Source organism: Pavona decussata, unplaced genomic scaffold (genome assembly GCF_977016875.1).
Source record: "Pavona decussata unplaced genomic scaffold, jaPavDecu1.1 SCAFFOLD_303, whole genome shotgun sequence".
NCBI lineage: Eukaryota > Metazoa > Cnidaria > Anthozoa > Scleractinia > Agariciidae > Pavona > Pavona decussata.
In genome coordinates this window covers 288,769-304,622 of record NW_028145699.1, presented here as the reverse complement: position 1 = coordinate 304,622, position 15,854 = coordinate 288,769, and the positions used below count along the sequence as shown (strand labels likewise).

Sequence of the window (15,854 nt, the reverse complement as noted above, 5' to 3'; positions counted from 1 at the left end):
AGTCTGATAGACTTGATCCGCAGTTCGCATACTTAGGTTCTTTCTCGTGAGGCCGAGCATGCCTATCATTTTGCCTGATTTACTTAGTAAGTATTTGACATGATTTTTCCATGTCAGGCATTTGTCCATTACAACACCCAGGTATTTATATTCACCGACACGGTTTAAGTTAAATCTATTTACGGAAACAGAAAAATTGGCAGATGACAGTCTTAAATCCGTTCAGAAAAGGACGTATTCAGTTTTTCCTTGGTGTAGGAAAAGACTGTTGTCAAGTAACCAATTGTTTACATTGGCCAGTTCGTTTGACAGCTTGTTGCCGATGCCTTCAGCATTCCTGGCAGTGAAGTAGATGACAGTGTCATCGGCATACATCAATACCTTGCACTTGTCCAAAACTGCAGGAAGATGGTTGATAAAAAAAAAAAACACGAACAATAATGGGCCAAGTATGGATCCTTGTGAGACTCCGGAGGTGATATAAAAGGGGTCTGACAACTCTCTGCCAACGCTAACAACTTGTCTCCGCTCCGTGAGATAACTACGAAACCAGCTTAATTCCTTCTCTGACAGCCCATAAGTTTCTAGCTTGTTAACCAGTAATTTATGATCGACAGAGTCAAACGCTTTCCGTAGATCAATAAAGACAGCCCCTGTAAGTAGACCCTGGTCCATACCCTTCCGTACAAAGTCCGAGAAGGCTATAGCAGCAGTCTCATTTGAGTGTTTTTTCCTGAAACCACACTGGAAAGGACTCAGTAGCACGTGTTCGTTTAGGAAGTGGTGTAGTTGATGATGGACTGCCTTCTCAAGTAACTTGGACACTGTGGATAATACGGAAATAGGTCGATAGTTGTCCATGTCTTTAGCCATGCTCTTTTGAAAAGGGGCTAGCTTTAGCGAGCTTCCAGTCACGTGGCACAGCTCCCTGTGATAGCGAGGCGTTAATTATGCGGGTAAGAGGCTTGGCAATGGCTTCAGAAGGGTCTTTCAGCAAGCGTGGAGAAATGTTATCAAGTCCACTGGCCTTGCCTGCCTTCAGGTTGGGGTCGAGATTATATGGAACAATGTTGATTGAATGAATGGAACTTGCAGCGGATTACATCATCACCGACTCGGCAAAGGAGAGGGAGAGACTAGTAACATCGAAGGCGCTCCCCAATCTCTGATCATTACTAGTTATATGATACTGGTGAACATCCGTAGAGCTCAGCTCGCATAGATATGTGGTTGTTCCATGATACGATAGAAAAGCGAACATATCTGGCCGTAAACCTCGACGTTAAGTTGTGTGACACGATTGTTCCAGAGTCTGAATTTCCTGAAAAAACCTACAAAAAAGATATTTACACATTTGGTTTGAAATAACAGTATCAACCCATTATATAACTTTGATTTAAGGTATTAATCTTAAAGTCGTAAGTTCAAATATTGTATTTTAACTCCCCTTTCAGTGGTATTCATTAGTGCTTTTGTCATTTACTTTGAGTCTTTGTGTTTGCCGTACGAACTATGCTCTTTAAATATTGCCTGAAAAAACATGACACGCTGTCAAAACACGAAAGCCAATTGCTATATGTTCTATGCCCTTTAAATATTGCCTGAAAAAACAAGAGACGCTTTCAAAACACCAAAGCCAAACTGCATGTCCCGCGCAGCAAAACGATTTCCCGCGCTTATCGACTGTTCTGATTGGCTCGTTGTGCTGTTTGAGGTTACTCTTATTGGCCACTGAGAGTGGACTCTCCACTAAACACAACTTATGCAGTTTTTTTGCTCCGCCAGTCACAAGAGACCAGGGAATGCTACAAAACTTTCCGCTGGAAATTCGGACCAAACAAGTTGAGAGTTGAAACCAATTTTCGATAATTTTGATGTTCACGTTTAGGATGGTTACCAATAAAACGCGACCTACCGCCTTCAAAAGAGTGGGATAAGGCTGCGTTTTGACTGATGGACGTCAATCAAAGAAAAACCATTGAGTTTACTTTGAATCTGACTTGATTGTTCTACGACAGTTTGTGAATGCGTTTGTGGTCCTGTACATATACACGTTTATATACTTGCACTACAATTACCTTCACAAAACCATTTTCCTTATATTCCTTCCAGGTTGTTCCGTCTGAACTGAACAGAATTTTGTACGACTTCACCCACTGGGTGTGCTGAAACCTTCCCTGTGTAGCAAGTTTTGTGACCACCCTCTCCTTCCCAAGATCAATTTGTAGCCATTCGCCTACTTGATTCGATGCTGCTGACCAGGAACCCGTGCTCCGGCTGTTACGAACATTATTGAGCCGAGCTTGCCAAGGCTCATGCATGCTATGTCCCCAAGACGAAGAGGCTGTTACGGCTGAGTTTGGTATGTCGTGGTTTTCCATTCCAAGTGCGCGGATGACGCATTCTATCGGAAAAATAGCAAATAGACGCTGCTTATTGCGCAAAATACCGAGAAACAAACAGCATTACATTACATTACCGCACAGGAGATTTCATTCTCGTGTCACGCGCTTGGAATTTCTTCTACAGACTCACAAGTAGCAAACAAAAACGAGATTGATCTCACTGCTCAATGCAAGCTTCAAAGAAACATCTTAAGAAACAAGTTGCAATTGTTTGTATAAAGATGACAAGACCTTGGCTATCATACCCAGATCGTTCTCAGAACATAGGCGTTTATTCATGTAAAATAGCACTGAGGGCATTGACTAAACCATACTGCGGGCTCCACAGGAATGCGCGTATTTAATGATTACACTTACCTCCACACCTCAAAGATGGCAGACAAAGCAAATTACTGCCACAGTCGGAGTCTTTGCTACAGGTGAATGGTCGGAAAGTATTCTCCAAGTAGTTCGTCAAATGCTCTTCTCTCATATCTTCAGGGTGAGACGCATGCGTCTTGTCATTCAGCTCACATACTCTGTCCTTTCGATAAAAGTTGCTGCTATGGCAACCAGGATGATCCATGCACTGCATGATACACTCTTCTATTCGGTCTGCGGGGCCGGAGGTGATGGTGTGGTTTTTTAGCACCTGTCCTTGCACTGAGTAAGATGCTGGCTTACAGAGATCCGCAACGGCTGAGATGGGAAGCCAGCATATCAGCAGAAGCACAATGGCGTACTTCATCCCGGCTGGAAAGGAAACAACTCATCAATACAGGAAGCTCTCGTCGTTTTACCGATAAGTCGCCATAACGGAATGTGTTATCTCCCCGGCGACAGCAGAATTAATGCAGAACCGCGCATGCCCAGAGGATAATATGCATAACATTTCCACTTTAAAAAAAAAAAAAAAAAAAAAAAGGAAAAGGATAGTAAAAATGTCCAAATGCTATAATTGGGAAATTAGAAACCACCTCAAGTATCAAAATCTTTTAGGGATCTGGCAGGCAGAATTTTAGTGCGTTGTGATGATAGAAATTTATGAATTACCGTTTTCTGTTCTTGAAACTAAATAGCGTTTGTGGAGTGTTGTGAAGAATGTCGGTAACGACACTTTGATGTGACAAGCTACTGACATGTATGAAGAGTTCATTAACAATCCAACACATTTGCCTGGAAAAAGTAGAAAAAGAGTCCTACCTTGGATGCATTTTCTGCATTTTTCTATAGAGCAATGCTACTGTCGTTGGTTTATAGCTCTAAAAAATAATTTCGATTGACAGGTAGCGCCAAGGAAAACCGGAATCATTTAATTTGTAGTAGGTTACCGTTCCTTTTATTGAACACAGCTCAAATGGCGAGTTTTGAACATTTGTTAGCAAAGGTTGACTAGAAATTATTTCAGAGTGTTTAGAAATACGCGCGCATTTATACTGTTTCTCTGGCTTGTCACGCTCATAGTTATCGTACCATCATGATCAACCGACAATTGCATATTTCATGCATTTCGTATAGAAATGTTTATTAAGCCAAGATATCGGCAATAGATCATGGGACACTACTTGCAGATTTCAGAGATTTGTCAAACATAACCTCATTACTTTATGTTGAAAGCTTTAGATATTATAGGCACAAAAAGCGCTTGTTCTATTTTTAAACAATCATCGGCAATACTGTTGAGAAGATTGCTAAGTTTTGCCTTGCCTTCACTTTCCTTCCCTCCCGCTCTATCAATGTTGAGTTTTAACTGTAAATCTTTACGCGTTATTCTTCGTGGGGAACTTAGCAATAAAAAGAGGAGTGAGGGAAACGAAATTCAAAGGCGCAAACAAAAGTATGCAAAAAAAATTGCTATACCGGGCTTATTTTCTAACCTTCCCAACAGGAATTGGCGAGGATCGTAGATCCTTTGTTTCGTCCTGTATATGTTCTAAAAATTGTGGGTAAAATTCCCAAACTAAGCGTTTGCTAAAAGTTAGTTACTATTTTAAAAAAGCCTAAGAACAGCACCTCTTGTACAGTATTGGATGCTTGCTTTTGTTGTTTTATCTTCGATTATTTCAATTTCTAGTTCTGGCTGTTTTCCAAATCGCACGATTCTCTGTTTTGAATGAAAGTTTGCTACCAAGGTAGCGTTTTATTTATACAGCGTGATGAGCATAATGTTTACGGAAATAACCACGCTATCATTCAGGGGCACCCAATGGGAGTTCTTTCAGATCCTTTGAAACGCTATTTTAAGCTATCTAAAGTGCCTTTAAAGCTCTGTAGATTCATTTAAAGCTGCGCTATAATATTTTTATCTGTTCGGTCATTCGAGGGGAACTTGAGTCTTTTCGAAATTACTAGGGCATTTGTCCATTTCCCAAAAAACTTACGTCTTATTTCCTTTCCGAAAATCTTAGCTGACCTTTTTTCGGTACCCGAAACGACATTTTTATCAATCCGAAAACACCAGGCCTTAAATTTCCCATATCACGAAAGTTCAAGGCGAAAATTATTTTTAGAAAATTGTAGGGGATTAAGGGCCTTCCGAACAGGTAATTTACCGAAACGATCCGTTGGGTGCCCCTGATCATTTAATGATTAAAGGGGAAGTATCATGGGTTGTTAAAAATGGTGAAATAAGACCTTCAATCAGCTGCCAAATAATTCTAGAATGACGAGCGAGAGGAAAGAAAGCAACTCAATTCTTGAAAGGAACAACTCGTGATGTGTTCTAGCGCATTTTGGAAACAAAAATGCGAGCACTTGAGAAACATTAGACTAACATTTTTCAAGTTTCAATCCATACCGACCTACTCTGTCTCTGGCCAGAAGCACTCATCGATAGTTTTATTGCACTGGAGGGATAATTTATAACAAACAAGATAATTATTTTTTTGTTTCTACCTGACAGACAAAAATTTTGGGGTTTTGAAATGACAGCAAATTTGCTTGATACTTCCCCTTTAAGAACAGCACCTCTTGTACAGTATTGGATGCCTGCCTTTGTTGTTGTATCTTCCATGGCATGGATTATTTCAATTCCTATTTCTGGCTGTTCTCCAAATCGCACGATTCTCTGTTTTAAATGAAAGTTTGCTACCAATGGTGCGTTTATTTACACAGCGTGATAAACAAAATGCTTAAGGCAAGGAAAATAGCAGAAATAGCCACGTTATCATTTAATGATTTCCGTCTAAACGTTTCCCACGTTTCTTAGTTCAGCTTTCTTTTCTGGTTTCAAGAAAGTTTCAGTTTACGTAATACATGGCTGCAGATAAACTGCAGATTAACCTCGCTTTGCGTGGAGCGACTAGAGCGCCACACCATTTAGAAATCTCTCTATTATGTTTAACGTCTTTGGAAATATCACAGATCTCAAAGCCTCAGAATATGCCTTCGCAAAAATAAAATAAGCGCTCTTAAAGCTTGAGCAAATTCTCCAAAGAGAAAAATTCGTGTTGTCGTTCCTCGAAGTTAACAGATCTAGTGCCTAGAGCCAGTTATATGAACTAGAGAATTTACTAGAATTGAAAAGCCTTTACTTACGACAGCCGTCCTTATTCGAATTGTTTCTTGTCCCTAAAGAGAAAACGAGCTCTTACCGTGAAGGTTGAAGACATAAAAACGTTGTTCTGTTGCAGTTTCGATGCTTATCCTCCGATAGATCGTAATAATGGTTAATATCAGCAAATTATTCTGTTTAAACTGTCCGTGATTTGAGTGACAACATAAAATTAAAATTTATTTTTGATCAATTATTAATAAGAAGAAGCCCTTTTGGCTTTTTTTAATTAGGCCCTTTTGAAAGTTACCTCAAAATATGGCCGAATCTGCGGGGGATTGCAAAAGTAATTGTGTTTCTTTTGAAGCTACTACGCAGCGAATATTTGACGAATTAAGTCATTCGCTCACATCAGAAAACATCTCTAGCCTTATTAACAGGCAAAGGTAATCTCGATTGACCTCCCTTTTAATTTTTGAGAACGTGACAGCAGGTGTGTTGTGTTTTCTAAAATGGTTGTTCCTAACATTTATTGCACTGCATTTGTTTCGTCAATTCTTTCAAAAATACAAACATATACACAGAATTAATTTGCACTGCTTCAACTAGAGATCTTCTTCTCTGGAAAGAGAAAAATAAAAAAAACTTACCGGTAAATGACAAGATATGAAACTTGAGTTCTTGCTATCCCGTTTTTTTCCTTTGATAAATGGCATTTTAAGGTCAATCAGTCAGCAATTATCCTTTTTAATGTCTTTCACGATAATTAACGACCCAGTCTTATTTTCCATTTGTTTTGTGGTGTGAAAAGATTTATGCAGATGATTATTGCCAAGATGTGATGGTATTATGTTGCTATTAGCTACAAACTCGCGGTCAATCCGGCACTAAACTACGTTCTCTAACTCGCCTAAGCGCGCTCTCCTTTTGTCAGAACTGGTTGGCCAGTTCAATCATTCTGTAAACGGAATGCACCAATTTGAACAGCAGTTTATATGCCACTTTTCTTTTTCTTAATTAGTCAAACTGGCGCACACACACTACTCTTACAATGTGTCATTTTGAAGAATTCGAAGAATCAGCCCTTTAAATTAAATTTGTAACCTCATTCACGGACCAACCAACGCTCAACTTTTACAAAAATGAAGAACTGTCCAGGAACCAAATTGTCAGGAGTGGCGCACAAGTTAAGAAAGAAAATGAAAAAATCGCCGTCGTGCAGAACCGTAAATGTGGTCATTTCACGTTGTTGTTTTGCAGAGGATGGAAAAGGAATGTACCAAAATTAAGGTAAAACGCACGTGCAGAGCGATTGTTTTTACTCATTAAATCTGATGTTTTGCGGCGTTGTCGTTGCCGTCGCCGTTGTCGTTGCTTAAGCTCCCTAATTAAATAGAAAGTGCCCTAAGAGAAAACATCCGTTTTGGAAAGAGAATTTAATGCCCTTTGCCGAGCTCTCGGAGCACATTTCTCATTATTTTCAATTGCAGTAAGATTGAATTCCGTTAAAGGAATCATCAGCAAAAGCCTTTGAACTTGTAAAAGGAACCAGGCGCAAAGCGGTTGGGAATATCCTTCTTGAGAAGACTGAACTAAAGATTGTTCAGTTTTGGTCGATTTTTATAGCAGTGCCAAATTACATACTTGTCGCTTCAAATTACTTCAAAAATGTTATAAAAACACTGGCGAATCTTGCTTGTGTTTCAACTTACATGTTGAATAGTTTACCGAACGTGAATTTTATTTTTAACATTATTATTGCTGGGTCTGTATTTACTATGATTATTTTTTTGTTGTTTGTTGGTTTGTTTGTTTTTGTTTTGTTTAATTTAATCCATTTTGGATTGCTTCTTTCCTATTGGTTACTATGTTGTGACGTCACACACTTCTGATTGGTTTTCTCAAAACTATTGTTATTTGTCTTCAGAAGTGCGACCCTACGTGGCTTGTTGCGCAGAATCAGTATACCGTGCGCACCTTTGATGTATGTACTTGAATTCATCCATTGTTCCATGGACATATATCTACCCACCCATTCACACTCATCTATAGGTCCACATTGGTCTTTTTTATTGCCCGGGCACCTCGTCTGAACAGGTTTTAAATATTCAGATATCACGTAACCTCATTTATGCAAAACGACGCAGACGATCATAAACCAGGGCCCGGTTGTTCGAAAGCCGATTAACGCTAATACACGATTAAAAGTTAACCGAGGTTTACAGCACGCTCACTAAGAAGGTCCTTAAAAGCTAATGGTAAAGAAAAGTCGACATCAATACTAAGGGAGAAAAATCTTTGGCAAAACTTGATTCATTAGTGGAGGCAGCATGGTCGAGTGGGTAGGGCGCCGGACTTCAAATCCGGTGGTCCCGGGTTCAAGTCCCGCTCTGACCGCTAGCTGGAGTTGTTTCTCGGTAGCCCCAAGTTCAACTCCTCGGACGCGCTTGTAAAAAAGCCAGCTGATCGGCCTCCTGCCAGTGGGGATTTTTAACCATGTTATTTTCAATTTGTATTATTTTTTTATGAAGTTTAATGCTCGGCCCCACTAGCACTTGTGCTATAAACACTGCCGATGGTAAATAATATTTTTTACTTAAAAAAAAATTATAATAAAATAATAATTAGTAATTAAACTAGAATCAATTGTTCACGTTAACCCAGGGTTAGGTTAATCGGGCTTTGAACAACTGGGCCCAGGACTGAAATGTTACTCAACTGTAACTTTAACGAATAGAGTTAGACCAACATTGATGTGTTAATTCCCTCCTCTTTTGTCATTTAATTCATACTTTTATGTTTGCTTTATTGTGAATAATAGTTTCGATTCTCTTAGCATGTATATGTATTTATGTAGTTTCTGTCTCTTGTACGTTGAAAATTATTGTCGGTATTAAATTATTTAATCAAAGAGAAGAATTAAAAACAAAAAGGCCATCAACTATTTAAATATTATTACACGAAATCGACTGCTTGCCTCGTATGCTGTGAATTCACATACGTCGACATTGATAATGCACTCTAACGTTAGACTGTGTTATAGTTATTATAACAATGGCCTGACCCAGGCTCATTTTAGCCCGAGCCGCAGACGAGGGCTAAAATGAGTTATGTGAAGGGCCAAAAACATATTTACGCTCTATTACTATTATAATAATTTCAGAGAGCATTCACCAAAGGAATCAAAGACAGTACAGTAAGAAATATCTTGAACGCTGCCAGCGTCGCGTCGGCGTTTATTTTACGGTTATTTCATTGTACAAAAGTATTCATTGTCGCATAAGCTTTAAACTTCGACAGAACACGGCAAAATTTGTCGAAATAATATTTGCTTCTAAGCTTTAAAAGGGAAGATAACAGAATTTTGTGAACAGCGAAGACATGGTCACTTACAAGTGTTAAAATTAATTGTGCAAGTGCTAAACTGAGTGGGTTTCGCTCGACGAAGACAAACTGTTTAAATTCACCTCGCCGCCAGTCATGGAGCTACTACAAGCATTATTTCAACCATCGCCCACGAGTTTCTGTAAGTCCTCTTCTATAGCTAGCTGATAGGACTAGGAATTTGCTTCCTCGTTAGGTTTTTCTGCCATTTTGTAGCAGCTCAAAACAATTTTTTGCAGATGGCAGCGCTGCCGGTCAAACAAGCAAGAAAACGGCGCGAACAGTTGAATGGTTTCCAGTTCTGATTGGCTGGCTACGTTATTTTCTTGTTTCTCATTGGCTCAGAGCAGCGGGCTAAAATATATTTTAGCCCGCTGAATTCTCCATTTTAGCCGCAAAATACGCCGCAATGCCCGATGAAATTATTATAATAATTATTTTAAAGAAAAGAATAGACTTGATTGGCCCATGGTCCGCCTTCACCGTCAGCGCTACAAGCGTGAGATTTACCGTACTTGTCAAACGTCTGTGGTGCTGTTGCGCTGGCCGCACACCAACCACCATTCTGAACTGCAAACATGCTGTAACCCTTTCTCATTGCAGCCACGGCGCACTTTGCGATGGGGTTCTTTCGTCTGGAATAAGATCCATCTAAAATAGGATCAGATCCTTCCAAGCTTGGGATTGCTCGACTCGAGGTGTCTTTGTAGCATCCAACAGACTGATAGCCTAAAGGACAATCAATACAGTACAATGAACAAGGGTATTACGGTATCTTCCAGATTCTTGAGTTTTGTCAAATTTGGTTTTCCTGAAATGATTGAGGGATAACAGCTTTGCAGTCTGTTAAGAAATCTTGAATCTTGGGATCAATATCGAATCTTATTAAAAACCACCTCAATGGATAGGACAATTACAGAGGTTCGATTGGCTAAGCGGCAATGGGATATTTGATAAATACCTCATGGCTACTAAGCCAAACAAATCAATACATCGGACTTTGTGAAAATACGGTTCACCGGAGAATTGGAATCCCGGGTTCCTGTGACCTGAATATTCCAATTAATATTCCAATTTTAAAATGCCTTGAACGCAGGATACCGGGGTTCGAATCCTCGCCAGTAAACCATATTTTCACATAATATGTTATATCTTGCTTTTACACGTTAAGTTGCTTTGTTCCTTTGATGTAACAGGTCATTACAGTGATCCTATGTGAAAATATGGCTGATTCACTTAGTATGAATTTTCGTTGCCGTGGCTTTGTTTCAAAACAACAGAATTGCATTTTTCAAGTCAGTAGAGCGGCACTAAATCGTTGTTCTGGTATCACTTGCAGTCCAGAATGGAATCACCAAGATCGAAGGTTTTATCCTTCTTCCCCCTAGTCCTAAATTATTTTACTCAATTAGCAAATCATGGGGGGGGCCTCCTTGTACAAGCCTTTGGCTTTCTGAGGTCTCCTCACCGCTCACTGTTTTTTGGAATGTTCTATATTAGTTATTTTATGAAACTGTTCTTGTTCAACTCACATTGTAACTACTGTAATCTTACGTATGAGGTAGTGGTGTAAATAAATAAACAAATAAAAATAAGATCTATAATTGACATTTGTTGATGTTTTAATAAACAGTTATTCCGTGCTCGTTTGTTGGATATATGAGATGATTACCGCCAACTCGTGCTTGTGCTATAATTTTTCGTAATTGAAGAAGGATTTTAAGGATACACATTGTCAGGCTGTCACGTAATCAAGTACACTTTTAAATGTCGAAATTCATAGCAATCTGTCAGGAAAAATCGGTAAGAGAATTCAGTTAAGTTGACAGGTTCTTATAGAGTGTAATCAATAATTCATCATTAAGGCTGCGTTCACACTTAGTGCCCGGGCACGGTGCCCGAGTACGATCCTTGCTGGGCACTGATGTGAACGCACCGAAGTCTAGAGTATGCACAACAGCCTCACGGAATAAGTGATAAAAGGAATTACCAATAAAGTTTGGCTGCATCAACTCTGACAAAATTACCACTAATAAGTTACTAGATAAAATGGTTTGTAGTGCTATTCATACTGGAAAGACATACTATTAGCAGCCGCCATTCATGGTGCCCTCTTCGTTGTGGACTGTAACACTATTTAAAGCTAGTCGATGGATTTCTTTCTTAATCTTTTTGCTCAAAATCCCACTGATTCGTCACGACTCCTTGGAATAATTGATAATTTGCAGGACATGAATTTACCTACGCTCCGCGTGTATTCAGCTATCACACTTACCTCCGCACCTCATCAACGATGGCAGGCAAAGCAAATTACTGCCACAGTCGGAGTCTTTGCTGCAGGTGAATGGTCTGAAAGTATTCTCCAAGTAGTTCGTCAAAAGCTCTTCTCTCATATCTTCAGGGTGAGACGCATGCGTCTTGTCATTCAGCTCACAGACTCTGTCCTTTCGATAAAAGTTGCTGCTATGGCAACCAGGGTGATCCATGCACTGCATGATACACTCTTCTATTCGCTCGGCGGGGCCGGAGGTGATGGTGTGGTTTTTTAGCACCTGTCCTTGCACTGAGTAAGATGCTACCTTGCAGAGTTCCGCCACGCCTGAGCTGGGAAACCAACAAATCAACAGAAGCACAGTGGCGTACTTCATTCCTAGAAGGGTCGAAACAACACTTCCATGTAAATTTAGGCAGGTGTAACCTGGGCATCGCAATTCCTTCTACAGCCCCGTCCCATACCACTGCGCTCCTCAGCACACCAATCACGTTCTCGTCCTTTTATTTTCTTTATATATGTGAGACAGCACAAGTCAGTTTTTCTTAACTATTTATATTAACTAAAAAATTTAACGTTAAAAAAGAACGACGTTTCGACCGTCCGACGGTCATTTTCAAGTTCAAGATAAGAAGTAAAATTAGCATGTGCTTATATACAATTGTGAAAGGACTAATGAGATACTGACTAAATAGCGTTTGTGGAGTGTTGTGAAGAATGTCGGTAACGACACTTTGATGTGACAAGCTACTGACATGTATGAAGAGTTCATTAACAATCCAACACATTTGCCTGGAAAAAGTAGAAAAAGAGTCCTACCTTGGATGCATTTTCTGCATTTTTCTATAGGGCAATGATACTGTCGTTGGTTTATAGCTCTAAAAAATAATTTCGATTGACAGGTAGCGCCAAGGAAAAGCGGAATCATTTAATTTGTAGTTGGTTACCGTTCCTTTTATTGAACACAGCTCAAATAGCGAGTTTTGAACATTTGTTAGCAAAGGTTGACTAGAAATTATTTCAGAGTGTTTAGAAATACGCGCGCATTTATACTGTTTCTCTGGCTTGTCACGCTCATAGTTATCGTACCATCATGATCAACCGACAATTGCATGTTTCATGCACTTCGTATAGAAATGTTTATTAGTCCAAGATATGGGCAATAGATCATGGGACACTACTTGCAGATTTCAGAGATTTGTCAAACATAACCTCATTACTTTATGTTAAAAGCTTTAGATATTATAGGCACAAAAAGCGCTTGTTCTATTTTTAAACAATCATCGGCAATACTGTTGAGAAGATTGCTAAGTTTTGCCTTGCCTTCACTTTCCTTCCCTCCCGCTCTATCAATGTTGAGTTTTAACTGTAAATCTTTACGCGTTATTCTTCGTGGGGAACTTAGCAATAAAAAGAGGAGTGAGGGAAACGAAATTCAAAGGCGCAAACAAAAGTATGCAATAAAAATTGCTATACCGGGCTTATTTTCTAACCTTCCCAACAGGAATTGGCGAGGATCGTAGATCCTTTGTTTCGTCCTGTATATGTTCTTAAAATTGTGGGTAAAATTCCCAAACTAAGCGTTTGCTAAAAGTTAGTTACTATTTTAAAAAAGCCTAAGAACAGCACCTCTTGTACAGTATTGGATGCCTGCTTTTGTTGTTTTATCCTCGATTATTTCAATTTCTAGTTCTGGCTGTTTTCCAAATCGCACGATTCTCTGTTTTGAATGAAAGTTTGCTACCAAGGTAGCGTTTTATTTATATAGCGTGATGAGCATAATGTTTACGGAAATAACCACGCTATCATTCAGGGGCACCCAATGGGAGTTCTTTCAGATCCTTTGAAACGCTATTTTAAGCTATCTAAAGTGCCTTTAAAGCTCTGTAGATTCATTTAAAGCTGCGCTATAATATTTTTATCTGTTCGGTCATTCTAGGGGAACTTGAGTCTTTTCGAAATTACTAGGGCATTTGTCCATTTCCCAAAAAACTTACGTCTTATTTCCTTTCCGAAAATCTTAGCTGACCTTTTTTCGGTACCCGAAACGACATTTTTATCAATCCGAAAACGCCAGGCCTTAAATTTCCCATATCATGAAAGTTCAAGGCGAAAATTATTTTTAGAAAATTATAGGGGATTAAGGGCCTTCCGAACAGATAATTTACCGAAACGATCCATTGGGTGCCCCTGATCATTTCATGATTAAAGGGGAAGTATCATGGGTTGTTAAAAATGGTGAAATAAGACCTTCAATCAGCTGCCAAATAATTCTAGAATGACGAGCGAGAGGAAAGAAAGCAACCCAATTCTTGAAAGGAACAACTCATGATGTGTTCTAGCGCATTTTGGAAACAAAAATGCGAGCACTTGAGAAACATTAGACTAACATTTTTCAAGTTTCAATCCATACCGACCTACTCTGTCTCTGGCCAGAAGCACTCATCGATAGTTTTATTGCACTGGAGGGATAATTTATAACAAACAAGATAATTATTTTTTTGTTTCTACCTGACAGACAAAAATTTTGGGGTTTTGAAATGACAGCAAATTTGCTTGATACTTCCCCTTTAAGAACAGCACCTCTTGTACAGTATTGGATGCCTGCTTTTGTTGTTGTATCTTCCATGGCATGGATTATTTCAATTCCTATTTCTGGCTGTTCTCCAAATCGCACGATTCTCTGTTTTAAATGAAAGTTTGCTACCAATGGTGCGTTTATTTATACAGTGTGATAAACAAAATGTTTAAAGCAAGGAAAATAGCAGAAATAACTACGTTATCATTTAATGATTTCCGTCTAAACGTTTCCCACGTTTCTTAGTTCAGCTTTCTTTTCCGGTTTCAAGAAAGTTTCAGTTTACGTAATACATGGCTGCAGATAAACGGCAGATTAACCTCGCTTTGCGTGGAGCGACTAGAGCGCCATACCATTTAGAAATCTCTCTAATATGTTTAACGTCTTTGGAAATATCACAGACCTCAAAGCCTCAGATGGAAATATCACAGACCTCAAAGCCTCAGAATATGCCTTCGCAAAAATAAAATAAGCGCTCTTGAGCAAATTCTCCAAAGAGAAAGTCTTTATGTTGTCGTTTCCCGAAGTTAACAGATCTAGTGCCTAGAGGTTCACTGAACTAGGATTTGAAAAGGCTCTACTTACGACAGCCGTGCTTATTCGAATTGTTTCTTTTTTCTAAAGAGAAAACGAGCTCTTACCGTGAAGGTTGAAGACAAAACGTTGTTCTGTTGCAGTTTCGATGCTTATCCTCCGATAGATCGTAATAATAGTTAATATCAGCAAGTTATTCTGTTTAAACTGTCCGTGATTTGAGTGACAACATAAAATTAAAATTTATTTTTGATCAATTATTAATAAGAAGAAGCAACCCTTTTGGCTTTTTTTAATCAGGCCCTTTTGAAAGTTACCTCAAAATATGGCCGAATCTGCGGGGGGGTTGCAAAAGCTACTACGCAGCGAATATTTGACGAATTAAGTCATTCGCTCACATCAGATAACATCTCTAGCCTTATTAACAGGAAAAGGTAATCTCGAATGACCTCCCTTTTAATTTTTGAGAACGTTGCAGCAGGTGTTTTGTGTTTTATAATGTTTGTTCCTAAAATTTATTGCACTGCATTTGTTTCATCAATTCTTTCAAAAATGCAAACATATACACAGAATTAATTTGCACTGCTTCAACTAAAGATCTTCTTCTCTGGAAAGAGAAAACTAAAAAAGACTTACCGGTAAAATGACAAGATATGAAACGTTGACTTCTTGCTATCCCGTTTATTCCTTTGATAAATGGCATTTTAAGATCAATCAGTCAGCAATTATCCTTTGTAATGTCTTTCACGATAATTAACGACCCGGTCTTATTTTCCATTTGTTTTGTGGTGTGAAAAGATTTAGGCAGATGATTAATACCAAGATGTGATGGTATGTTGCTATTAGCTACAAAGTCGCGGTCAATCCGGCACTAAACTACGTTCTCTAACTCGCCTAAGCGCGCTCTCCATTTGTCAAAACTGGTTGGCCAGTATAATCATTCTGTAAACGGAATGCACCAATTTGAACGGCAGTTTATATGCCACTTTTCTTTTTCTTAATTAGTTCAAACTGGCGCACACACACTACTCTTACAATGTGTCATTTTAAAGAATTCGAAGAATCAGCCCTTTAAATTAAATTTGTAACCTCATTCACGGACCAACCAACGCTCAACTTTTACAAAAATGAAGAACTGTCCAGGAACCAAATTGTCAGGAGTGGCTCACAAGTTAAGGAAGAAAATGAAAAATTCACCGTCGTGCAAGA

General features: G+C 39.0%; 2 protein-coding genes across 3 annotated transcripts; both read right to left on the bottom strand.

The window, feature by feature from the left end:
• Nucleotides 1-236: 236 nt before the first annotated feature.
• Nucleotides 237-14,794, bottom strand: LOC146454274 (lactadherin-like). Of its 2 annotated transcripts, none has more exons than XM_085095639.1 (4): nt 14,753-14,794; nt 2,763-3,137; nt 2,079-2,404; nt 237-1,331 (listed from the first exon to the last, which is right to left on the bottom strand). In XM_085095639.1, exons 2-4 carry the CDS (start codon nt 3,130-3,132, stop codon nt 1,176-1,178), a joined length of 852 nt encoding a protein of 283 aa, XP_084951765.1. In that variant the 5' UTR covers nt 3,133-3,137; nt 14,753-14,794; the 3' UTR covers nt 237-1,175. The 2 variants fall into 2 exon arrangements, with proteins under 2 accessions (XP_084951765.1, XP_084951763.1); XM_085095637.1 differs by lacking the exon at nt 14,753-14,794 and adding an exon at nt 5,978-6,300.
• LOC146454275 (uncharacterized) lies at nt 7,874-11,953 on the bottom strand. Its single transcript, XM_085095659.1, has 2 exons — nt 11,537-11,953; nt 7,874-9,990 (listed from the first exon to the last, which is right to left on the bottom strand). The coding sequence occupies exons 1-2, from the start codon at nt 11,907-11,909 to the stop codon at nt 9,701-9,703; spliced, it is 663 nt and encodes a 220-aa protein (XP_084951785.1). The 5' UTR covers nt 11,910-11,953; the 3' UTR covers nt 7,874-9,700.
• Nucleotides 14,795-15,854: the final 1,060 nt, after the last annotated feature.